We start from the raw sequence: 26,172 nt of genomic DNA on the forward strand, positions 1-26,172 counted from the left end.
TCCCCAGGCTCCCTCTCGGACGCGTTCCTAATTCCCTGGAAAGGTCACCTGTTTTATGCCTTCCCACCTTTTCCCCTCGTCCACAGAGTCCTGCTCAAACTCCGCAGGGACAGAGCCCAGCTAATAGTGATTGCTCCAGCATGGCTGAGACAGCACTGGTACACCCTGCTGCTCGACCTTTCTCTGGCAGACCCGATACCTCTGCCACTCTGCCCGGACCTCATAACGCAGGACTTCGGCAGGCTTCATCACCTGCACCTGCAGTCCCTCCATCTGACAGCATGGCTGCTGTCTGGTTGAACCAATCTGAATTGCATTGTTCCACCTCTGTGCAACAGGTGCTACTGGGAAGCAGAAAGCCTTCCACGCGGGCAGCGTGTCTCGCCAAGTGGAAGCGCTTCTCCCAGTGGTGCGTCCAGCATGACTTTATTCCCGAAGGTGTATCGGTCCCCATTATCTTGGACTACTTATGGTCCCTCAAGGAGCAGGGCCTGGCGATCTCTTCTATAAGGGTGCATCTTGCAGCTATTTCCACCTTCCATCCTGGGGAAACTGGCAGTTCGATCTTCTCTCACCCCATGGCTTCCAGATTTCTCAAGGGCTTGGAGCGGCTCTAACCTCAGGTCAAGTGCCCATCCCCTACCTGGGATCTCAACCTCGTATTAGCTAGGCTCATGGGCCTCCCCTTTGAGCCTTTAGCCACATGCTTGCTGCTGTACCTGTCCTGGAAGACAGCCTTCCTCGTTGCTATCACCTTGGCTGGACGACTATCGGAACTTCGCGCTTTGATGGTGGATCCTCCATATACAGTATTCCACAAGGACAAGGTACAGCTGCGACCGCACCCGGCATTCCTCCCTAAGGTGGTCTCTGCCTTCCACATTAATCAAGACATCTTTCTACCAGTCTTTTTCCTGAAGCCGCACTCATCGCGCCGGGAACAACAGCTGTATACCCTGGATGTTCGTCGGGCTCTCGCCTTTTACATCCAGAGGACCAAACCTTTCAGACGTTCGTCTCAGCTATTTGTAGCGGTCGCAGAGCGCATGAAGGGCATGCCAATCTCCCCCCAATGGATCTCATCTTGGGTGACATCCTGAATCCGGACATGCTGCAACTTGGCCCACATTCCGTCTGGCCATCTCACCGCCCATTCTACTCGGGCTCAAGCCTCATCTGCCGCTTTCCTGGCCCATGTTCCCATCCAGGAAATATGTCGCGCATCTACCTGGTCTTCCATCCACACCTTTGCATCACACTATGCATTGGTCCAGCAGTCCAGAGACGATGCCGCCTTCGGCTCAGCGGTCTTACATTCCGCAACATCTCGCTCCGACCCCATGCCTAGGTAAGGCTTGGGAATCACCTCACTGGAATGGATATGAGCAAGCACTCGAAGAAAAAAAGACGGTTACTCACCTTTGTAACTGTTGTTCTTCGAGATGTGTTGCTCATATCCATTCCAAACCTGCCCTCCTTCCCCACTGTCTGAGTAGCTTGCAAGAAGGAACTGAGGAGCGGAGGGGCCGGCAGGGGTATATGTCCGGCACCATAGCGGTGCCACTCCAGGGGGCGCTCTGCCGGCCCACCGAGTGTTGCTAGGGTAAAAATCTCCGACGAACGTGCACGCGGCGCGCGCACACCTAACTGGAATGGATATGAGCAACATGTCTCGAAGAACAACAGTTACAAAGGTGAGTAACCGTCTTTTCTCCCTTGGTGGGCACTCGCAGAATAGCACAGACCTTGGGAAGGAAGCTGCATGCCTGCTTTGTGGGCTGGAATGCACTCTCCTTTGCTAGCGAGGGCAGACCCCTTTCCCTAATGTAAGAGGTAGGGGTGAGAATCCAGTTCCTTGCTAGGAGTCTCAGCCAGTCCCTCAAAAGCAAGGGCACCTTGCTGAGCCCTTCATGACCCTCCCTAAGTCCCTGTGCTTGTGCCCCCCACCAAGAGTCCCCATGGTTCATAGAATCTCAGGTCTGGAAAGGACCTCAGGAGGTATCTAGACCAACCCCCTGCTCAAAGCAGGACCAACCCCAACTAAATCATCCCAGTCAGGGCTTTGTCAAGCCTGACCTTAAAAACTTCTAAGGAAGGAGATTCCACCACCTCCCTAGGGAACCTGTTCCAGTGCTTCACCACCCTCCTAGTGAAAAAGTTTTTCCTAATATCCAACCTAAACCTCCCCTACTGCAACTTGAGACCATTACTAGTTACTTAGAGTGCATCCATTACTTGGACATGAGGCCTCCCCTTGCGGGTGTGTGTGGTCGCAGAGGCTTCCTTGACTCTCTTTCCACCGTGCTGGAGTTGGTGATATGTTTTTTCTCAGTATGGTCTATTTTGGGCCTCTCAGGTTTTCACACTTACCTAGTCGCCTCCAACCTGACGACGAATGAAGATGTAAGTATCCGTGTGTCTCTCCTTCCATAGACTGGGACCAGAAGGGGGTAAGCACCACCTCTGGGCATGAAGCCCATTCCTATCTAAGCAATGAAGAGATCAGCCAAAAATCTGTTGCTGTCTCTGCAGAAGTGTTAGAGGAAGTTATCTTGACGGGCCCTAGGTGCTTGTGGCACTTTATTACAGAGCAGATAAAAGAGCACCTTTGGGCTGCCCCCAGAGTTTACACTCTAATTCGAGTAGCCCAGCAGAGCATGACCCCGCATGCACACCCAGGCAGAGTGCATGGGTTTCAAAAGGGAGAGCGATGTCTGTTGCTTAGCTGTGTGGAGACTAGGCAAAGAGGTCATATTTTAAAATACTAGCTAGTACACTTTAACCTTTGGCCTGGCCCTAAGATGGATCACGACTAGCTAACGTTTATAAATAGGACTTGCCTTGTATACGCTAGATGCAAAGTCCTGTTTAAAATCATGTTAGTGAAAACATGTGAGCTTAACATGTTTTGAAGCATGACCTGTTTCCCAGTCTAGATGTGGCCTTTGTTAATATTTGGACCATGGGGAGAGCAATACAGACAAAGGAGGCTCAGTGGGTTGGCATTACTTGGTTCAGTTCCTTGCCTTGCCACAGACTTCCTGTGTGACTTGGGCAAGTCCCATTGTCTCTCTCTCTCTGCCTTGATTCCTTCTCTGTGAAGAGGAGTTGATACATAGGGGTGTTATAAAGATAAATGTATTAAAGATTGTGACATGCTCAGATACTACCGTAATGCGAGTTTGAAAAGTACCTAGATAGCATAGTTGTTTGTATAAGGGATTTGAAAATCACACTTCTGTCTGTAATATTTGTACCACCTTGTTGTTACAAGTGACACAATGGCTGTCTCAGAGAGAATGGTTCCTCTACGCTTTTACTTAGTGCATTTAACAGCACTTTGGGGCAATTTCTGCTCTTGGTTATACAACTGAGATTCCCACTAAAGTCAATGGGAGTTACACCGCGTGACTGGCGCATTGTCTGTCAGTTTCCTGTGTTGCTTGAGTGGCCTGTTTGTCACAGCAGCTGGGGAAACGAAGTCAAAAGGGGAAGTGTGATTGTAAACTCTCACAAACTGGCCGAGGCTCAGGGCAGAAGTAGGATCTGGAACACCATCTCATTCCTACAGCTTACACGACTAGTATTTCAAGGCGACAGTGTTTCCTTAAACAGGCTCCTGTGGCTGCTCAGCATGAAGAAACTGAAGGGTTTCTTTACATTAACAGAGCTGCCTATGACCCCTCTTGCTGTTTCGCTTAGCTCTGTAAATGTACTATGTGCTTTACAGAAATAAGCCCCTGCCTTGAAGAGCTTTCAGTCTAAATTTGGCAAACAAGAAATGACTAAAGTGAAACAAAGGGATGGGAGGGCGGGGGGTTTACAACCACTAGACAAAGTGTGATGCATAGTACATGGTGTAGGAAACACGTAACTAGTGGGCATTGTGATGTTGAGACTAAGCTTGGGCAAAGGCAGAAGGACAAACTGCTCTAGAGAGGACACGTGCTGCAGAAGGCCAGCTAAAGGTTGCTTGGTGCAATGGGAGGGGGAAGCTTTGTCTCGCACAGTGACGTTCTTTCAGCTAGCTGCACTGCCATGGAGAGGATTTAGAGCTCGGAAGCAAGAGCCGTATTGTGGGGCACAGTGCAAAGCTCCACACCCCTCTGCCTTGATTTGGGTCACTTCTGTCACTTCAGTCCTGGGCTTTTCAAGCAGAGTGTGGATGATACTGTCCAAGGCAACCTCCCGTGTGACCTGGGCAGTGCACTGACCGTCTCCATCCCCTCACCAGGCTGTCACTTTCTAACCAGCCTGTGTCCTTTCAATTGCAGATCAAAGGGTCGTGGTCAAATAAGAGAGGCTCAGAGTTTGCCAATCCCTACAGCCATAAGAGTATCCTCACCAACTGCTGTGCAGTATTGTGTGGGCCATTCCATCCCAGGTAAGAGCCTCCGATCCTCACTGGACTTGGGACTTGCACCCTGCCCTGACACTGCAGCCACATGAGGAGGTGGAGACAGGAGAAGTTAACACTGGATCCCAGGAGCCAGGCCAAAGCAATGGCGCGGGGCTCTCGTGTAGGGTGGAATGAGTAATTCTGAGGCTCAGGCCCAGAGGGATAGGTAAATGTATAGGCGAGTGCTGACTGTTACTTTTCATCTATTGAAATCTGCTTAATTCAGGGCACTTCAGACTTCATTGTAGGGTGTAAACTGAGTGCAACTGGAATTTCCCCCTGCAGTGTAGTAAGGGTGGGATGTGCCTGTTACAGGAGGGCCCAGCAGCGAATGGTAATCGTTTGCTATGGAATTATTTACTAGATGTGTGTTTCCTTTTTAGATATTTAAAAATCCAGTGCCCTAAGGACCTCAGGAGGGCTAAAAGGTGCATCCTGTGAGCTTTAGCACTACATAAAGAATAACCCTGGGCTTAAAGGTGCCCTGCAAAGGATTTCCCAGTACATCTGGCTTCTGGATGATGGAGAAGTTCTTCAGTGCTTGTTTTTTCACTACAAATACAGGTCTTGTCTGCCCTGGCAGTCTCTGGTGACTGGAGAGCTAGTGGAATGACACACTCACCAGACTCAATGCAGTGAAACCTGAGTGGTTGGGAGAGTACAGATTTTAGACTGTGGTTAAATAAAGCTATTAATATTATTGTTATTTTTGAACCATTCTTTAATTTCCATGACTAACTGACCGCCTGGGGGAGAGAGCTTTGTCTCACTCCTCACTTGTCAAAGAAGGCAGGAGGGCTCTTGCTAAATGTGCTCTTGATACAGCTCCAGGATCTCCAGGTGAGAGCAGACTTGACATTCTTGGTATTTCTAAGGTGAAAAACAAGCATCAAAACCCCTTCCATCCCACCATCATCCACTATAAAGAGGGAGAATTAAGGGGCACCAGCCCAGTTTTTTCCTTTGCAGGTCATCTCTAAGTGGCTGGAATTCTACATGCATCTTGCAGCTGCTTTTCAGATCAAGATGGAGCATTGGATGCTGGGATATGTGCTCTGTGGAGGTCTTCACCTGTAACAGAGATGGGGTTGGCTGCAATCCTCTCCCTTTTATGCAGTATACCGGAAACCTTAGACTTCTGACAAGTAGCCAATGCTGTCCTTAGTCAGACAATTTGGAGACTCTTGCCTTAAAAGGACACAATGATTTCCTATTTAATTTGATCCTGACAAATTCCCTTACCTGTGAATTACCTGCAACTGTCATTAAAGCAGGAAGGAATAATGCCAAACATCTCTCTGACTTTTCCTCATCTGTGCTGATTTGCTTCTTATTTTTCACGGGGTTTGGACAATGAAACAAGACCAGTGAGTTCTACCCTCTGCTCTTCCCGGGGCAGGGTGCAGGATCCCTGGGTTGCAAAGTTCATGGGGCAATGTTGTTAACTGCTTAAACTGTATTGCAGTGTAAAAAAATCATGTAATGAAACCTGGTTTGTACCTTTCAAAAAACAAACAAAAAACCCTCTGTGGGGTCTAACCTACCTAACATCCTCCATCTGAGGCGCTCAGACTAGACGATCAGAATGGTCCCTTCTGGCTTTAACAGCTGTGAATCTAATCCCATCAAAAAATAAAACTGCCATGGTTTAGTCACATGAGGGCGCCGTCAGGCAAATTTAAAATAATCTCTTGTGTTGGGTGGTTGGGAGTTTGATCCCAACCCATCTTTTGTAGCTCTCAGCCTGTTGAATGCTTCAGGCACTTTTAAGACAGTGTTTCTTTTGCTGGGAGGAACCAATTTGAACTTACTGGGAGCACTCCAGAAATACTAGCCCAGTGTAAGTGTAATGAAATAATTCAGGGAAGATCAGCTGTTTAGCCTGTGCTCAGGAGGGCTGTTACACCGAGTTGAGGCGGGGTTTGTTTTTTCCCTCTAAAATACTTCCCAAGGTTCTTGCCCTTTTCAGTGTCACCGTTACTATGGAGTCCATGATAGTAAGTGAGCTAATCTATTCAAATATGTTGAGAGCACTGGGAGGCAGATGACTGCTAATAGGATAATAGTATTTCACTCCTGCTGTAGAGGGCCTCTCCAACTCCAGCCTAGCACAGTAGTGACACAACTTTGTCTCTAGTTCTGAGTGCTCAGGAACCCGTATCATCCATCCCCCCACTGACGCTTTGTCTAGCAGTCCCCACAAAGAGACAAGCAGGGCTTGGGGAAGCCAACAGCTTCCAGGTGCACTCAGCTCACGCCAAGAGATGCGAAGAAACGCCTTCCTGCCCAGAGTGCTAAATGTTTTGGGCTCAGGTGGGCACGTAGCCTTGCTGGTCACCTTGGGGTTTAAGCGACAAGTGTTTAAAAACATTCACAAGAAAAGTCTGAGCCATAGTTAAGTGCTGTCCTGTGTGTGGAGTCTGTTCCCTCTGCCCAGTCACCCTCATGAGATTTGGCCGAGGGGATTTTCCTGAGTGCATTCAAATTCCCTAAACTCTGGACAGTACTGGCAGGCACAGCTGTCTTGTGCTAATGATCAAATGCTGTCAGGGTTTGCTTCATGCCTTTGAAATCCCTTAGAATCACAGAAATGTAGGACTGGAAGGTATCTTGATAGTTCATCTAGGCTTGGCCCCTGCACCGAGGCAGGACTAAGTATTATCTACACCATCCCTGACAGGTGTTTGTCTAACCTGCTCTTAAAGGCCTCCAGTAATGGAGATTCCACAGCCTCCCTAGGTAATTAGTCCCAGTGCTTAACCACCCTGACAGTTAGGAAGTGTTTCCTGTCTAACCTAAATCTCCTTTGCTGCAGCTTACGCCCATTACTACTTGTCCTGTCCTCAGTGGATAAAGAGAACAATTTATCACCCTCTTCTTTAAAACAATCTTTTACATGTTTGAGGACTGTTATCATGTCCCCCTCAGTCTTCTCTTCTATAGACTCAACAAACCCAATTTTTTTCAGTCTTTCCTTGTAGGTCATGTTTCTAGATCTTTAATTACTTTTGTTGCTTTCCTCTGTACTTTCTCCAATTTGTCCCCATCTTTCCCAAAGTGTGGTGCCCAGAACTGGAGACACTACTCCAGTGGAGGACCTATTGGTGCTGAGTGGGATGGAAGAACAGCTACATGTATCTTGCTTACGACACTCCTGCTAATACATCCCAGAATTGTGTTCACCTTTTTTGCACCATTATTATATTGTTGACGCAATAGGGGCTAGTAACTCATTTTTATAGCACCACTGGTTGGCTTAGCACAACGCTGCGGGGGTTTGTTTCTTGATGAACATTGGTGTTTTAACCTCTCCCCTTTTTTCCCATCTTGTTTTCTAGTTTAATAGACAGAAGAGGATTTATCCAGCCTGATGCTGGGACCCTGTCCAGTCCCAAGGGTGAAATCCCTTCCTTTGGCGCCAAGACCGACACCAGCATGGTAGGAGGCATTCCCTAGTGGTGCTGTGATGTAGTCCAGTGCCTGTCGTGCCTGTGCCTAGCTCCAGTCAGTACCTTCCCGTTATCATCTCCCTGACCTCAGGCAAGACAGCCCTGTGGTACAGAGCTGCCAAAGACTCAGTCAAACCAGGCGTTACCTTTGTATTTATTTATTTTGTTGTTTCACTGTGATATGACTTACCTGGATTTTCAACTGCTACAGCCTGATGCCAAGCAAGACCTTGGCCTCACCCAGGGAGAGGGGTTTGAACCACAGCTGGGAAGCAAGAAGGGCTGCTTGGGAAACCCCAGCCTCTCAGAACCATCCAAGCTTGGAGTGTCCGCTCCAGAGAGCTGCCATCTTTGCTGCGGGGATTAGCTGAATGGGCTGCCATGCCTTGGGGGGCTGAAGATGGGTGCTGCATTCTAGATTGGGGGTTGGGTTTTGGGAGGCTGAAGGCTGAAAGCTAGGTCTCCCTGCTGTGTCTCTACAGATGCCCCCTGCATCTCTGCCCCAAGAGTGCGAGGGGCAGCTTCATGTGTCAGTATAAGCTACGTTCCTATCTGGGTCTGCGGAATATGTAGCGTCCCTTTCCCAGCAGCACTGGTACTTTTCAGAATTGAAGCTGGCTGGCTGGGATGACATTCTCGTTCCCAGGCGCTGGGGAGAGCTCTGAGGGTCCAGACCCATATAAGGCAGTGAGCATAGGCAGGGAAATAGATGTGCCATCCCAGTTGCTGTTCAGTGCTGGCTCTCACCTGGTCACAGAGGAAGGTGCTGACCAACCCTTCCTAGTGTTGTAGCCATTTCAGCCAGTAAGAAGCCATGCAAGGATACAGTCCAGAGGAGCTCCTAGTTTTAATGGTTAAAAACAAAATAAGCAAAGTATTTTGTGGGTGTAATGGGGAGATGCTGCCCTTAGATGGTCACCTGTCAGACCTCTGCCCAGCACTAGGTGGCTAACGCGTGAGTGGGCTCCAGCATTGAAGAGGCACAGCTTGCCCAAATTGGGTTACCCTGAGTGCTGGTGTCAGTTAGCCTGCACTTGGTTTGGATTCCTGGCCAGTAGAATAGAGAGTGGGGCCACCTGCTGGCCCTCTGGGAATGATTCCTCTGAGTTTGTCTGCCCCAGGGTGGCACCATATCTGTTGCTGTTCCATACCAGGTCTTCACCAGTCTGCCTTGTGGATTACTGACACTGGCAAGTGTGTTTAGGAGAGTTACAGACACATTAGCAATACTTGAAATGTGTTTGTTAAAAGCTGCTGGGTATTTTTGCACAATTTTGTAGATTTTTTTCTAAGTAGTATTTTTTTATGTGTCGCTGTAGATAGCTGCTGTACATATTCCTGGCACCAGGGTAGAGATTTGCAGTGTTTGTTCTGTGTTAAGCCACTTGGTTAGACGCCCCAGGCGTTGCAGTATGTATCGGACCCAAGCCCTTTCATCTTTCTCACCTGTGCTTTTATCACTAGCCAGTGTGTTTGTGGGGCAGATTGTCACAGAGGTATTCCCCAGTACTCTGCTTTGCACATCATGAATGACAGCACGCTAGCAGAGAATTGCCAGCCGCTGCAAACATAAGGGGAACATAGGGTGTGTGGAAGGGGCTGGTATTGCTTAAGGCATCCCTCATTCGCCCTATCCTGTGAGTCAGTCTGCTGAGCAGTGGTGAGCTTCAATGGGACAATGTTTAAATGCACCCCCCAGCATGGTGTTCTCACATTCCATGCATTCCCCTCCCCTCTAGTTTTTGACACTCTTTTGTAGCCCAGTTTTGTTGCTGGCCAGAAAATGTCACACATCCTGACTGTTCAAAGAGCAGGGCATGAGATGTGCCCCGCCCCTCCACCACCCACGTCCTGGGGTTGGGAACTTGGGATCTGCATTTACATGCTGCAGGCTTTTTGCAGAAGGCAGTGGTTTAAGGTGGGGCATTAAGAGAAGCTTTAGCTGAGAAGAATATTGGACAATTTCAAACCATTCCTTTTTGGAGATTTGATTAAACATCTGCTCCTTCCACCCTATAAATGTTCCTCTTGCTTCATGTTTCTGGCTCAGGGCACAGAGAGCTCACTATTCAAGTGAGAAGAGGCATGGCAGGGGTGCTGTTGTCAGTGGACTGATGTGATAGGATAGCCGGGGGTGGTGGTGCTGCTGCCTTGTTATGGCTGGGGACTGTATGATTTGGTCTTCATATGTTGTTCTCAATCAGTCCCCTTTCCAGCAGGGTGACTAGTCCAAAGCCAGCCCCCGTTCTTAGTGACCACAACATTTACCAGCTGTTCCTCGGAGAAGCATCCTCGCACACCGATGTTAGTGTTCCCCACAGCTGGCAGCTGAGTGAAGAAGGGTTGGTACCAGCATGTAGCATAACTTATCCTAAATGACCCCTGCAGCTCAGGGGTGAGGCAGGCTGGCAGGGCAGCTCGCTCTGCAGATTGACACACAAGGCTAGAGCTCACGTGCCTTGCCACTACTAGCCTGATCTTCAGCTCAGACGGCTCAGTGCAACAGTGTAAAAAGCTGCTGCCGTGTCTGGAAAATAACACTCCAGAAATCCTTTCCAGAAACCATACTGCACGGCAGTTACCGTCTGTCTTCCACTTGTCCACAAAATAGCCGGTGTTCTTAATACAATGGCACTAACTCTCCCATGGCCCTGATGCTGTGTTCATTGCTTGTGTAATGGTAGGACTAGCAGATGTGTGTAGAGGGTCAGTAAAGCTACGCTCTGAGAGGCTGCAGCTTTAATGGGAAAGGATGGGAAAACTGACCCCGCCTCTTACAGGAGTTCTGAAGGAGGGAGAGGGAGGCAAACTCTCTCACTTCCGTTTGAACTGGTTCTCTTGTTACTTGCTGTAATAAAGTTATATTTTTAAAGTTAACTGTTTGGGGATTTGTTTCTTTCCTTTTATGGGTTCCGAGGCATGTTCCTCAGCTTCTGCAGTGGGTGAGTAATGATTCTCTGTCCGTCCAATGAAGGTTAGATGGCTTCTTCCAGCTGTGAGTCTTGCCTGCCCACTGTAATCACTTCCTGCAGGATCAGGCTGGAAGGTATGCATAGCTGCAAACCCCAGCAACTTGGTGTGGCCCAATGGTTTCTCGGGGTTTCATCATTCAGCTGCTGAAATTTGACACAGCTCAAACTGCATCTTCCTTCAGAGGCCTTCAGTTAAGCACCCTTCTCCCATCCCACTGTCCCTTTAACCCAGTCCAGTGCTGTCCCAGGATCTGAGAGCAGCCTGAGACAGAGTGCCCTCTCTCTGACACAGTCTGCTCTGTCCTTGCCAGTGGATGCTGAAGTGCATAATCTCTGGTGTCTTCCCCAGGAGGATGCCTGCCAGGACTTTGCCATTTCCTGCACTGCCTGATGGGATCTAACCCCCCCTCTTTCTGGATGTTAGCCCTGCTTTCTGAGGGGTAGTTGGTAAGAGAGCACTTTCTTCTTCTATCCCCAGTCCAGTGACTCATCTCATCCTCACTGCATGATTTGCTCTGTACAGGAAGCCCCAGCTACCCTCTGGTTTGTGTAGGCATTGGTGTGTAGTGTGTGTGAAGAGCCCTGCTGGGCAGTGAGCCGTGCTACGCTGTGTGGTATGTAGGTGGATTATCCCCAGCCTTGCAGAGGATTAGGGTAAATTGCATTGCATTGCACTGCAGACTGAGTGGAGGCAGAGCAGATGTGCTTGGCTGAGAGTTGTCGTGCATTACTTTGGGTTTAGGCTGGTTGTTACTAGAGCATGCAGGGTTTAGTGAGTAGTGAGGATTGGACTTAGTTTGGAGCAAGATGGGATGCACAGCCAGAAGGGTTAGGGCAGTAGGGCTTTAAGCCCTGAATGGTGGCTGCAAAGAGGCTGGATTGCAGTAGTGGCTTTTAGCCATGGCAAATGAGATGCTGCTGTGGGTGGAAGAGAAGCCTTGCTGATGCAGGGATGTGACATTTACAGCAAGGTGTGGTGTGATCACAGGACCAGGAGCCAGGAACAGATTTGTAATCCTGGCTCTGTCACTGATGCACTTTGTGATTAAATCACTTCCCCTTTCTGTGCCTCAGTTTTCCTCTCTGTAACATGAAACTTATCCTTCAACATGCCTGTGACACGGGTGAGTAATTTGTAAAAGTGCTTTGAAGAGAACGTAGTGTTACATCAGTGCTTATTACTCAGTGACGACGGCTGGGGATTCTGCAGGGACAGCCCTGCTAACACTTGCATAACTGCGCTTCTCGTTCTTTCCACACACCACTGATGAGCTAGCGTCTGCCAGAAGGGGAGCTCTGATAATGCCCAGCTGCCAGGAAGCGTGACGGACCCTGCCAGTGTCTATTCCCTGTCTTCCCAGCACAGTCCATAGAACAGTTTGTATTTAAGTCAGCTACCCCTGAAGCCTGTTCCACAGCTGGGCTGCTGCTGCTGTTCTCCACCATGTGCTATCCACAACAGGTGTGGGTGCAAAGGAAGTCATGGCCTAGCAGCTGTGGAATGAACAGATAGTTACACACCTGCAGTGTGTCTAGTGGTGGCTGTATGTGTCTTGCTCCGTTATTGTTGTGGGAAGCGATACCCCTTCCTCCTCATCTTCCTCTCCCTGATGGGTGCTGTCTTGCTCATGTGGTAGTCTCCTAATCACCCCCTCTCCTACTGCATGGTGCTTGAGAGCATTGGTCAGTAATGACTCACTCACCTGTCTTGTTTTGAGGGGTCTGAACAGCTGATACTTGCCTGGCATGGGTGTTACCAGAGGTCAGCTGCGTCAGCTCCTGAGGGGAGTGTTGCCGGAGCCCCGCTTGTGCTGCTAACACAGGACTGGCACTGATCTGACCCCATCCTGTTCTGTTATTTCCTGTAGCTGGCTTGGAGGATCCACTCCTGCTCTCGCTCCTGTTACCTCTCGCTCTATTATTTCTTGTACTAACCCTCTCTTTCTCTCCTCCACTTTCCTCTCCCTGCACTGACGGGGGGAAATCCAGTCTGGTCAGGGGACTAAAGCGCTCTTGAGGACATGGATAATACCTGAAACAGCAGCCGTTACCACCGCCTGTGCCTCCCCACGCCAGGGCTACGCTACTGCACCTCCGTCCCTCCCGTGACAAGAGAGGGGGGAAAGCTGCTGTGCACGTGGGAAAGCCTTTCCAGACCCACGTGTGGAGCTGATGCACTCTGCTGTCCCAGGGTTTGAAGCATAAAGCCATAAATGCATCTGTTCTGAGTGCAATAACTGGAGTTTTTACCATCTCCTGCTGCTGGAAAGAGACTCGTGCAACTGAACCAAGGCCATCGCTGGCTCCCTGGAGCTAGTCTCCCCCTCCATAGACTGAAGATGTAATTATAGTTATTGAGATGAGCAGGTACGTGAGACGTTACCAGGTTTAGTGCGGTGTGTTCGCAGCTGGAACAGGGCTTGTGAAGCAGAATTCTGCCAGAGCCGGCCAGCAGGTCGCCTCCCCAGCCGTGAGCTGCTTGTGCCGTATGTATGCAGGCAAAGGACTCTCCTGTCTCTGAGGTAGTTAGTGTGCGTTCACCTTTCAAACACGTACTAGTAAGTTCGGTGTTTTCTGTGTCACTAGTTTAGAAGAAGGGGTTTCGTGCGGTAGTAGTTTAAGTAGTGACTTTTGCAGTCCTTGTGTAGATTCCTCTGCTACTGCCATCAGCGTTACTGAAAGGACAGAGCAGAAAAGTGGGGGAGGAAGCTGGATGCTCTAACGCTCTAGCAGCCACTGGCAAACCAAGTAAGGTTTGTAAAAGGGAGCTAGTGTAAACCTGTGAGACCCCACCCCTTGTCAGCTGGGCTCCAATCTGGTAGGGTTTGAAATCCATTGATGCCTTCTACTTTTTGTAACAAAATAAAGTTTCTCCTATTTACCGTACATGGGCATCTGGCTGCTGTTTTCCCAGCACCTAAGGGGAACGCCTCCAGGCTGCTCTTACCTGTGTGTGCTTTTCCTTTAGGGGGTGGAGTGAATGAAGATGGAGCACAAAAGGGTTTGCGTAGGTCTGTATGACCTCTTGTGTTAACCACGGGGCTGAAAGCCAGGAACTCCCTCCTTGGAAAGCCAGCTTTGGCATTGACTGGCCTTAGGGTACGTTCGAGCCACCATTCCCCCCCGTAAAGTGGGAATGAAACATGGCTTATTCCCAGGAATGGGAGGTATTATTTGAAGAGCATCAAATGTCTAGTGCTGAATTGTCACCATTTTTCCTGATCCGCACTAACCCAACTTCAGACCCTGTCAGTGCTGAAATACCAGCCAGAGATCGAAGTGAAGTCAGGGCCCTGTTGCCCGTCTCTGCAAAACTGAGATAGGGTGGGCTATGGCTCTTGAGGGGCAGGAAGGGTCGGTTCAAACAAGCTTTGGGGGGGTGGGGGGGGGCTCATGGTCCTGCATGCACTCTGCAGGCTATCAGCAAGCATCTGACTGCTCCAGGGGGCTATTTTAAGTGGCTTTCTAGAGCAGAGCTAGAAGAACTCTGCCTCAAGCCTCACAAGTGAGTGCACAAGACGGGAGGAGGCGGCGGCAGGTGGTGATCCATGGCCCTGCAACAAGACATGGAGACTGGCAGCTAGCCTCTGCTGAAGCTATTTAACAGGCCTCCCTTGGTAAGAGCTAGTTTTATATGCTATTACTTCAGATGCACATGCATTTAAATCAGACAGTACTGGCTAGAGGCAACTCCAGGGGCCTTATTTTTCACAGCTGCCTCCCAGGCAGGGCAGAGTCACCCACAACCGCATGAGGATGCAATGAACTGTCTTCACGCACAGCTGCAGTCGGGGTGAGCTGGCTACCAAGAAACAAAACGTGGTTGAGAGCAGCGTTTGAAGTTGTGCTTAAAACATTTGATAGACATGACCAGGGATGGAAAACTAGACTGCTAAGACTGGTCCTGGCTTTGTACTTCATACAGCATGACTCCCAACGTCCATCTGTGCCGTTGGCCTTCCCACCGTGGATCAGAATGAGTGAATGGGAAGAATTATTTTAAAAAACCTCACACAGCTTCATCAGCGCTCTAACAGCTTTGCAAACGTAAATGGATTTAGTGCTCAGAGTGCGAGTTTGCTGCAAGTGCCACCTCCTGTAGGTCACAATGTGTAATACTGGGAAATGCATGTACCCCAGCCTATTGCATTGTCGAGGTAGGTTAGTTTGGCCTTTGGTCCTTGATGCAGCTGCCTTCAGTTAAGGTTTGTGTAGTGCTGTCCTCACCAAGGGCATTCCAGCAGTCTGGTCTGTGCAGATAGCTTAAAATGGAAGCCACTCAGCCCATCTGGGCGCAGTCAGCACTGGTGGGTTACGCACGGTGACTCGGTGTGCGCACCGGCAAACCAAGGGAGATCGTTGGGTGATTGCTTCCATTGGGTGACCAGTATTAAAAACCAAGCAAAGATTCTGACCGGCTGTCACTTTCCTGGTAACAGACTGGCAGAGCCTTCACCCTGCCAGGAACAGAAATGGTGGGATAATGCAGGGACAAATTGAGATGTAGTGCTGGGAAGGGAGAGAGTTTTCACAAGTTTGACACACTGGTGGGGCTAGTTTCCTCTCGAGAACAGGGGCCTCTTCAGTGTGAGTGGGAACTGCATTAAGCCCCCTGTGCAGAGGGATTGCTGGGGTAGTGAGGCTAGCCTGGCCCTAACACCAAGGATGGCGCTTGCCTCCTATGTGAAGGTAGCAGCCCAAGCTCTGTACAGTGGAGTTCAGTGGCTGGACGGATCAAAAATTCCTTCTCAAATTCCATTGCCCAGAGGGGATGAATTGTTTGTTCCTTGGAACGTTCACTGGGCAAGGAACATGTGTGTTCAAAGGTAGGGGAGAATGGAGCACTCAGCTGGAGCATGTTAGCACTCCTAGGAGGTGACAGCAGGCACACGAAAAGGATGGCCAGCCGCCCCTGGAAGCTGGCAATCTTGTGGGGCTTGCACAGGGTGTCCCCCAGCCTCAGGGACTCAGCCCACAGTACAGATTCAGGCACCAGCATGTAGCTCTCCAAACTAGGGCCTGATCCCGCTGCTAGCATTAATACCCACAGCTTGCAAAGACTTCTGGCTGCTTTCATAAAGCTCACAGGGGCCCAGAACTTAGATTTCAGGTAGAGCAGGACTCTGCCAGCAGCACAGCTTCCCTTTGCCCTGCTGGGGCACTGGGTTGAGCGCTGACAAAGCAGAAGCACCACCGTTCCCTGCAGCATCTGGGACTCCCCTCCCAGAAGTGACCCAGCCCAGCCGTACTGAAATACCAAGATCTGACAAGAATTAGGCTGCCAGAGTCCTAGCTTAGTTTTAATGTCGAATATAAACACTTGTCCTCAGCTAGGAATTCGTGTCTGTGGGAACAGTCTCCAAGGAGCCTGGTGTGAGGCCGGGGGCTAGAGCTCTGGGCTGGAACTTGGGAGACTGGGTTTGAGTCCTTGCTCTGTGACCTCGGGCAAGTCACTTGCAGTTGGATTTTCAAAAGCACTTTTGAAAATGGCACTAGTTTCTGTGCCTCAGCTCCCCCTCTATAAAATGGCAATAATGGCACTTTCTCATGGCACATGAGCGGTGTGAAGATGGGGAAGATTGTGTGTGAGGTGATCTGATAGGATGGTAAAAGACGCCAGATACGTACCTTAGTTAGCTAGAGAGTCCACCATGCAGTGTTAATCCCATGTCTAGGCCCAGGAAAGTTAGTTTCAAGCCTCAGTAGTGGGTTTTCCTTAACCCTTAAAAACCAGCATGAGAGCAAGAGCCACGCTGGGCCATGCTATTCCCATCTGGCTTTACCCAGCAGGGACAGGGACCTTCTGCAGCGAAGGGCTCACGGCATCAGCTGGAGGAGACACTCCGCAGCTGTTTGCACAGATGAGTAAATCAGTGAGTCATGCAGCTATAACAATGTACCTTCAAACTGGGACAGCTGAGTTACCGACCCCACCCTTCCCTCTGCTCCCCATGCTACACCAGCTGTATCCATGGAGCAGATAAGGCAAGTGATTAAGGCAGGTTTCAGTGCCGTGAATTTGTCATGAAGCCTTCAGGCAGCATCAGACAGAAAAGCAGTCAGCTCCTAGCAAGTGGGAACAGGCTTAATCAGTTTGAGAGTGAAACTTCAGTGTATCGTGAGACACAGATTCTAATCGGAGTAACTAATTACAAAGCAGCCAAGCAATCGCAGAAATTGTTTTTCAAACATCTTCAATGTAATCAAAAAGAAGAATGAGCAGTAAATGGAGAAAGGCCTGGTTTAACAATCGGCTGGAGGATACGATACAAGGTAGCTTTTATTTGACAAAGAGATGTCTGTGTCTCAAGTACACCCTTTCAACAGCCACAATCCCCTCCTGCATTTAGATCCGAGCTGTGTTCCCTGCCTCTCGCATGATGAGCCATGCTGTTAGGAAGTGGCTTTAGAAGCTCTTATTTTAAAGCAAAATTTCTGTTTCACTGATGTTTGTAGTGGGGAATGGTGCTGCCTCTCATCTGAGGTATTTAACATCGAGTCACACAAGTACACCATCCTGAAATGGGGGGGCTACTTTAAACATTACTGTCCCCCACCCTCCCACGGTCAGTCCGACTCTTGAACATGCTTCCAGAGAGTGGTGTGCAGCCAACTTGGACAATATCATCATGTTCTCTCTGACACTAGTCTCCCTCAAGGGAAAGTGGCAGAGGTGATTTAAAAATGAACTTAGCAGTCGTGGAAGTTTTCTCCCCCCAACACCTCAGACAGGCAGTGCAGGTTTGTTTAACCATGCAGTGCTAGCCTGCTCCTTTGCTCAGTAGACAGCTTTGGGCTGGACAGACACAAGTAGAAGGTGGCTTCTTTCTACGCCTTCCTAGTTGCCCGTAAACGTATGCCTAGGGAAACACAGGTCAGCTCTGATACATACGGTTCAGTTTTAACAGAAGTAAGAGGACTTCAATTTGAAATACTATTTGAGCATAAGATTAGGAGCCAGAAATTCCTTCATTCTAATCTCACTCCTTTACGAAAGAAAGAAAAACAAAAATCCTCCTAAACTTCTGTGGATTTGGACAAGTCACTTACCCTCTCTACTTTGGTTCCCGAGCTGTACAATGGGGATAAATACTGGGGCCTTGTGGAATTGAAGAGCCCTGTAGACCTGCCAGCATTTTGGAACAGAAGCCGCATTTTTGGAACTCTGCCCCATAACGCTGCAGCTGCTTGGCCACCTTTGGTTTAGTAGCTTGTTCACTGCCTCTTGCCACTTCTGCCACTGATCTGCCACCAGGTTCCCCTGCGAGGCACCACTGAGGACATTAGTGGGACGAAGAGCTGCATCCGAAATCTCCCAGCATTTATGTCAAGCTTAAAATGATAAAATGTTTGAGAGATTCTGGAAGGTGAGTTTAGGGCTGTTGGAAGCTGCAGGATCAGCCATCCCAGGGCTTGATGGCCTCTATCCAGCTAGAGAACAGGGACAGCAGTGGGGCAAGATTCTCCCCGACACCCTGGCAGAGAGCCTAACTCTGATCAGGAGGGGCCTCCTCTAGCTCACGCTCCATGGCCTAGGAAGTCGTTGGTTGCCAAAAAGGGGGTCAATTATGACAGCAGGAAGAGTCAGCCATGCAAACTGGAACCAAACAGCAAGACCTCTGTGCCGGGTACCAGCCTCCTGCCCAGCAGGTCTCAGGGAGGGGGCCTTGCATTAAGGTGGATTTCTCTGACATTGGCTGGTGCATAATCCATTTAGCTCCAAGGTGAATCACTGCAGTTTTCCTTTTAAGGAGAGCACCGTCTGGGAGGAAGTGGGGGGAGGGGTTCATTGAGAGCTTCTCTGCCACGCCTAGTCGTTGCTCCAGGCTGAGACGCCAAGCCAAAAGCCGATCCCATCAGCAGAGCTGAACAGAGACTCGGAAGGCTCCCAGGGTGACTGCTGCTCCTTTTCAAACCAGCCTCCTCGCAAAGCGGTCTCCTTTCCACCAGCGCTCCCAGCCATGGCGAGGAACCACCAGGTGCAGAAAGCCAAGCTGGCCGAGCAGGCCGAGCGTTACGAGGACATGGCTGATTTCATGAAGGCAGTGGTGGAGCATGGGGACGAGCTCTCCAATGAGGAGCGCAACCTCCTCTCCGTCGCCTATAAGAACGTGGTGGGATGCCAGAGATCTGCCTGGAGGGTCATCTCCAGCATCGAGCACAAGACTGAAGAGGGTGATGACAAAGCGCAGCTGGTGAATGAATACCGGGAGAAGGTGGAGGGGGAGCTGAAAGATGTCTGCAACATTGTCCTGGGGCTGCTGGACAAGTATCTCATTAAGAAAGCCAGCGATGCAGAGAGCAAAGTCTTCTACCTGAAGATGAAGGGAGACTACTTCCGATACCTGGCCGAGGTAGCCACTGGGGATGAGCGCAAAGACACCATAGAAAATGCTCAGAAAGCTTACCAGGAAGCAATGGACATCAGCAAGAAGGAGATGCAGCCCACGAACCCCATCCGCCTGGGGCTTGCCCTCAATTTCTCCGTCTTCCATTACGAGATCGCCAACGCCCCAGAGCAGGCCATCACGCTGGCCAAAACCACGTTCGATGAAGCTATGGGAGACCTCCACACACTCAGTGAAGACTCGTACAAGGATAGCACCCTCATCATGCAGCTGCTCAGGGACAACCTTACATTATGGACGGCAGAGTGTGCGGGAGAAGACGGTGGAGAAGCCGGGGAAGAGCCTAAGAACTGAACTGCAGCCCATCAAGCTATGGTCACTCTCCCTGTCCCTCCTCCTTTTTTGTAAGACACGTCTCGGCTCCCAGAAGCTCTGCCTGGATTCCAACAGCAAAGGGGACTGACTGGTCTGTGCGTATGGTATTCACACGTTTTATCTTGCCTTTTCTCATGGCAGCTTTGGGACAATTCCCCCTTCTCTGACCCTTCCCCCGCCCCCCTTCCACATTTCTTGTGATCTTCCTGCTGGGGAAGAGCACTAATAGCTTCACACAAACCTGGGTGTCCCACACATTGTCAGTAACACCAGGGGTTCCTCATCCCCCCAGCATTGGGGCCTGGGGTGCCTCCTGGCACTTACCATTTAAAAAGGGGGAAGCTGAGTTTGGTTTTCAGGGTAAAGATACCAACACCTAGTCGATCGCAGCTAGAGAGTGCGCTTTCCTTTGCTTTCTGTAGTGACGTATTCTGCAGGGTTCCTCTCCAGCCTACTGGGTATTCCTTGCAGTCAGTAGGAAGCTGGAGGTGTCGGGCCATGGGGGTTCTTTGTCGTGGGTTAAGAATGACAAACTTGAGGTGCCTCCTGTATTTGTGTATTGCCAAAGCCACTGCCTGCCTGTCCCTCTCCAATAAAACTGTACTTACACTCCTGCCTTTGTAGTCCTCGTAGTCACTTCTTTACTGCATCTCGGTGTGTGGCATGGCCTTGCCAGGGCATGGCCAGCACTGCCTGGCACACCGCAGAGCATGTGTTTTCAATGCACTGGAAGAGGAGAGGGAGTTCCTGGCATGCTCAAGTTTAAGCAGGGAGTGAGCGCGGTACTTTTCCAGGCAGGTTCGTGCACGCCAAGCTGCCTGTAGTCACTCTGTGCATGAGTGCTGGACCCGAGCAGAGGAGCGAGGCTCCAGTAAGCCTTGTGAGCAGGTTGTGCCCACAGAGAGACCAACATGATGTGAGACCTGGTTACATTTGATAAGTGATAGGAATAGGTAGGGTGGAGGAGCAGAAGCTTTCCCTGCGAGGAGGGACTCTGAATGACTCATGAATGGGTAAGCAGGATCCCCTCACCCACCTGAAAGGAACAGCATCAGTGACCCTTCTTCAGGCCATCTCCAGTGCCAGGTGGCATGACCCCCCCTCCCCCACACCCAGCTGTTGCCAATAATACTGGTTTTAAAAAACAGCCACTATTCTGTGTATTCCTGCAACTAAAACCCCCATAGCACTAAGCATCACACCCAGCTCTGCTCGCAGCCCCCACACCTTGGTATGGTCCTTCTCTGCATAGCAAGCCCCCATGGCTATGATTCCAATTCACTTCTACTCCTGTAGCTTTGTCCCTGGAACTAGGGGTCAGAAACCCTGAACCTAATTAGAAGCCTTATGCCAGATTCCAGAGATGCAGGGCTTGTCTACATGAGATACTGGCACTAGCCCAACTAAAGTGGTTATTTTAAATGGATGGAGTTTAACGGTAGCAAACCCCTGTAGTGGGGACACTTAAATTGGGTAAAAAACAGGCTTATTTGGGTTTAAGTGTAAATTAATTAAGATGATGTTTAAATTAAGCTGAAATCAGCGGCTCAGACCGAAAGGAGAGTGACCACATGGGTCTGTCCGGTGTAACTAACTCAGAAAACCCAGACTGGTGCAACGTGTACATAGAAAAGTTCTTAAGAAGATTTTGCAACTAGCTGGGAGCCTTTAGGGTCCTCCCCAGGGCTGATCCTGACCAGCCTACATGTAAGTAAACACAACTTACTTTGTCTACACCAGGTGCTAAGTTCTGTGTAAGGGCGTGTTGGGCAACAGTTTACCGTGCTGTTTTCCTCCTCCAGATGTGGGCGATTTCAGGATTTCACATGGGAGCAGCTGCTAAACTGCCAGCACAAAATGTACCCATTTCTCAGCCGTATGAACGTGCCGTGGGCTCATGAGCAAGTCACAAGGAAGGTCACAAGGGTCCAGTCTTAGGCATCCTTCAGTAACAGCATTAAAGAAAGAACTGTTGAAGTGTGTTCATTTGTGTTCGCAGATGGCAGTGGGGTGGACGGCAGCTGGGGATGTTTGGATTTCACAGACCACAAGCAGGGGCTTGTCTGCTCACAGAATAAGCTGCTGTCAATGACAATGATCTCCCATAGCTGTCAGGATCACTAGCACTCAGGATCCCAAAGGGCCTTACACGTGGACACCTTCACACCTCTGGAACGGAAGGCAGGATGCGTTTAGCAGCGCACAGCGATATAACACAACAGCCTAGGGTGGAAGACAAATACTGCATCCAGTTGGAAATGCAGGGGAAACGGAGGGAGGCTGAATGCAGTAAGCAGTGCCATGAGGAGAACATGCCAGGGCAGCTTTAATGCCCATGAGTGATCAGGCCCTCTGGTTTACTCCAAGCAGGCGGCTGTAGCTTTAGTCTAGGCTGAACGCCCAGCATTAATAACTATTGAGCCCACTTCTAAACTGTTCTGCTTTTCATTAAAAAGCACCAGTAGAGCCCTAGACTCACAAGCTCAATGAGGGGTCAATGCAGAGAAAGGGAAATCAGAGTCAAGCCTAGCGTCACCAAGACGTTTTATGGGCGACATCAGTGGCTGCGCTAATGCCCGACGGGAAGGGGGTGCTGACAGAGTAGGATTTCCACCCACCACTCTCCTTGCAGTGCCAGCTTCCTGAGTCCTCAGCTAGAGAGGAAAGGAACATTTGGAGCTTGGATTCCTTGGGCTGCAAACCTACCTAAGACACGGCAGAGCCGAGGGGCTTCTGGGGAGGATGCATAGGAGCCCAGGAAAGCTCAGCGGTTATTAATCTGGCACTTTTCCAGCTCATTCCTTTGGAGAATGGGTGTAGCTGACAGACTGTATCGAGTTCAGCTTTTGCCCTCCACTAGTTTCAACTTGACAAATCATTACTATAAAAGAGAGTCATGCCACCTTGGGCTGTGAGCTCATCGGCTCAAGCAGAGCAGAGCTGGGCTGGGCCGGCATTTGGATGGGAAGATAGTGGCAGTGGTGAGTCAATAGGCCCAGCCCACACTAGCCTTTCTGTAGCTCTCCCACCATCACTAGTGCTGCTGAGAGTGCCAGTGTAGACAGAGCACAGGCGGCGACTGGCATTTTATCACCTTGTCACGTAGGGCTGGTTGAGCAGGGTTAGGCACCACGGGCCTGTCTACGTGTGAGCTGCATTGATGATAGAGGGAGTCCAGTGAGCCGCTGAGTCAGTGCAGAACCTGCCGTCTGATGGAGGATGCATCTTTTGGGGAGACACATACCAAGCTCCTGGCGTTTGTGGTCATTGAGGGTTGTGGAGTTGCCTGTGAGATGAGATCCGGCTGCCCAGCACCCATAAAAGAATTTGGGGTCTAACTCCCCACCGAGGCTGCACTTTGCAGCTGGGAGGAGACGCTCGGTGCCGTTACAGCTGCATGCAGGAGCAGCGCCAGGGTTTTTGGCGCCCTAGGCGGGGGTCCTTCTGCGCTCCCGGTTGTTGGCGGCAATTCTGTGTGTGGGGGGTCCTTCTGCGCTCCCAGTCTCCGGGGCACTTCGGTGGCGGGTCCCGGAGCGAGTGAAGGACCCTCACAGAATTGCTGACGACGACCCAGAGTGCGGAAGGACCCCCCCGCTGCCGAATTGCTGCCTTCCCAAATCCTGGCGCCCTAGGCGACCGCCTAGATTGCCTAAATGGAAGCGCCGACCCTGGCTGCATGCAGTGAGCTTCCAGCCTTTGGCGCCATTCAGCATTGCTGCGGCTCAGTGGCAAGTGGCGAGAAGTAAATTCCTGCCTCAGCTGCACTGGGGTAGCAGCAGTGGGAGTCAAGGCATTCTGCACCAGTAATGCCAAAGGCCTGCCACCGGTACCCTTTACAGACCACCAAGAGCTGATCATTCCTTGCAGTCTGGGAACCTAGTGGTGGCCCCCCAGCTCCCGAAAAGCCGCTCTGAACAGCTGGTGTCTCTGGCAGACGGCCAGCTGAGTGTCTCATGGGTAAGCATTGGGACAAGGCAATACCTAATGGCCACAAAATGAAAACTCAGGCACAGCAGGGCAGAGACTTGCTCAAGGCGTCCCCAGAGTCAGCAGAGGAGCCAAGAGCAGGTGGATCTCCTGACTCCTGGCCCAGAGCTGAACCCCAAACCAAAACCACCTATCCTGCCTTGCCCCCAGGAACGCCACATTCTCTTAGGGAGGGGGCTGACAGTCAAACCAATCGCTCAGGCTTCTGCAGCTGCTGCACAAAGCCCCTCCCCATGTGCCGCAGCAGGCAATGAGTGGGCCAGTATTCCGGGCTACGCCCTGCTCCTCCTACTAGGGAGAGTCAGCCCAGGGACATTAAAGGGGCTACTAGCCATGAGGCCAGAAAACAGGCTCTGGCCCTGTAAAGTGAGCAGAAGGTGCCCCCAGGCCCACATGCTGAGCCACTATGCGCTGGCCTTTGCTTTACCAGCCCAGGGGCGGGAGAGCGTTGTGTGACCAAACCAGTCTGGGCATCCACCGGGGAGCCAGGCGATTTGTGCCGAGCTCAGCACTAACATCAGCACAGAACATTCCCTGCAGAGCTGCCGGCTTGTGATGCTGTAGCTGAGCTCAGCACCTTGTGCCAATTTCATCTCCAGCCACACCCCTGCCGGGCTCCTTCCAGCCCAAGTATGTGGCTGAGGCTCCACCCTGCAGCTCTTGGCGGATGGGACGGTCTTGGCAGGCCCTTGGGTGCAGCGGCTGTTGAGGGCCCATTAAGCGCAGAGGGCTGCGAGCGCAGCCGTGCAGCCCTCAGGAACAGTGTGTGCAGGTTGAGATTTGCAGCTGCTTCCCAGGAATGTGCAGCACATGCACTGGCCTATGCTGGCCCCGCTGTGCGCTCGCTGGGCTGGGGAGGGAGCGCCGTGCGGTCAGCAGCAGGCCCAGCGGCTCGTGCAGTTCATTCCGGGACAAGGCACAGCTCTGCGCCATGTTTTCTCTAGGGACATTGCCCATTATTTATCAAAGCCGAGCTGGGTGGGAGCTATGGCCCAATGCCCCAGCACTGGGGAAGCTCGGCCCCAGGCCCCCAGCTGGGTGGCATGAGCCCTTCACAGCCAGTCAGGCCACAAGCCCAATGCCTTTGATGGGCCTGCCTGCATGGAGCCTCAAGTCCCCCATGAGGAGGAGCCTTAGCCCCGGTAACGCATGGGGAGATTGGTACGGCACGGGCGTGACTGCCAGCGCTGTGCACAGCTCAGTGGCAGAGGTGGGGAAAGGACCCAGGACTCCTGGCTAGCGACGGGTTCAACAGACACGCTGGGGCTTGGTGCTGGCCCCTCACTAAACGAGAGGCTCCTCTCCTTGGCCCAGCTGAGTCACAGGTCCCCCCGGCTCTCCTAGACAGCTGACATCTCTGTGGCCAGCAGCTCTTCCTTGCTGCCTGCCTCAGCCAGGAGATCAGGGTTAAGGCTGCTGGGTCAAACCCACCCCTGGTTGGTAGCCATTTAGTCAGTCGCATCCATAGGCTGTTTTCTGGCCTTTGCGCCGCAGGTTGGTTGACTCAGGCCATGGCTACACTCACACTTTACAGCGCTGCAACTTTCGCGTTCGGGTGTGAAAAAACACCCCCCTGAGCGCTGCAAGATACAGCGCTGTAAAGCCTCAGTGTAATCAGCGGCTCCCAGCGCTGCTGCTCCGACTACACTCACACTCAACGCTGCCGCGGCAGCACTCCCGCAGCGCTGCTGGGGCAGCGCTTTGAAATTCCAAATGTAGCCATACCCTGAGTCTTGTTGCTATCAGACCAGTCGCCACATCACCAAGCCTCTGGCCCCAATGAGCCATGGAGCGTGAGCTCCCTCCCACTGCTGGACGAGGTCCCTGCAGGGATGTGGCCAGGCCGAGTGGATGCCCATGTTGTCCCTGTGTAATGAAGCATCTCCAGGGCTGGCTCACCAGTAAAGTTTCAGCAGCATCTGTCACTGGGTCACTGATCTCGCTGCCTAGTGCTGCATGCGCCATCTCTGCACAGTAATGACATGCATTATTCTGAAACTGAAACGGGCCGCGTCAGCTGGACTGTGGACACGCGAGACACAAGATTGATCAGACTTCACAGCCCGCTATGAGGGAGGTTGCATTAGTGTACCCAGTTCACAGAGTCAGTGGCAGTGCTGGGAAGAGACTCCAGGAGCCCCCAGCCCTTCCCCCTGGGACTCCCTGAGTTCCAGGTCCTGACAAGGGAATGTGAGATTCCTTGGTGCTTTCCTGGGAGGTGCACTGATGTAATGTCGTGGGAGGCCAGGCTGCGTAACTCAGAACCTGTTTGCCTGGCTGCATCACCCTGGGCAGTGCTGAGCTCAGCCTGCTGCCTGCAGTCAGTGCTGGGACTGGAGCGGCCCCACTACCGCCTCCTACTGCCCCTCCTTCCAGGGCCCGTGATGTCCTCCAAGCTGCTAAACCATCTCTCATGGCTTTGCCCCTCCCTCCCCAGCCCAATCCCACCTCCCCTGTATCCACCTTGGCGTTTGCTAGCACCTCCCAGTGTGTTACTCTGGCATGACTCTGGTCAGTTTGGGACTGAACGCTCAGCGGGATGAGACCGGGCAGTGGCTGGAGAATTTCGTGGTATGAGTCAGAGCATTGTGCTGGAGTGGAGCGATGGGACCGGCTCAGTGGCCAGAAGGTGCCATTAGACC

At 51.2% G+C, this 26,172-nt stretch overlaps 2 protein-coding genes across 14 annotated transcripts in view; both read left to right on the forward strand.

Moving 5' to 3' along the window:
* Window positions 1-26,172, forward strand: part of ZDHHC18 (zinc finger DHHC-type containing 18) — a 56,500-nt gene that overhangs the window by 18,563 nt on the left and 11,765 nt on the right. Inside the window, exons 6-11 of one of the 13 annotated variants that reach the window (XM_030538740.1) lie at window positions 2,301-2,403; window positions 4,275-4,384; window positions 4,783-4,827; window positions 5,369-5,486; window positions 7,738-7,837; window positions 21,346-21,434. In XM_030538740.1, coding sequence (XP_030394600.1) covers window positions 2,301-2,403; window positions 4,275-4,384; window positions 4,783-4,827; window positions 5,369-5,486; window positions 7,738-7,770 — 409 coding nt within the window. In that variant the 3' untranslated portion in view covers window positions 7,771-7,837; window positions 21,346-21,434. The other 12 variants (XM_030538743.1, XM_030538742.1, XM_030538744.1 and 9 more) reach the window with 12 other exon arrangements.
* SFN (stratifin) lies at window positions 18,610-20,159 on the forward strand. Its single transcript, XM_030538751.1, has one exon. It carries the CDS (start codon window positions 18,782-18,784, stop codon window positions 19,520-19,522), a length of 741 nt encoding a protein of 246 aa, XP_030394611.1. The 5' UTR covers window positions 18,610-18,781; the 3' UTR covers window positions 19,523-20,159.

Source organism: Gopherus evgoodei, chromosome 20 (assembly GCF_007399415.2).
Source record: "Gopherus evgoodei ecotype Sinaloan lineage chromosome 20, rGopEvg1_v1.p, whole genome shotgun sequence".
Classification (NCBI taxonomy): domain Eukaryota; kingdom Metazoa; phylum Chordata; order Testudines; family Testudinidae; genus Gopherus; species Gopherus evgoodei.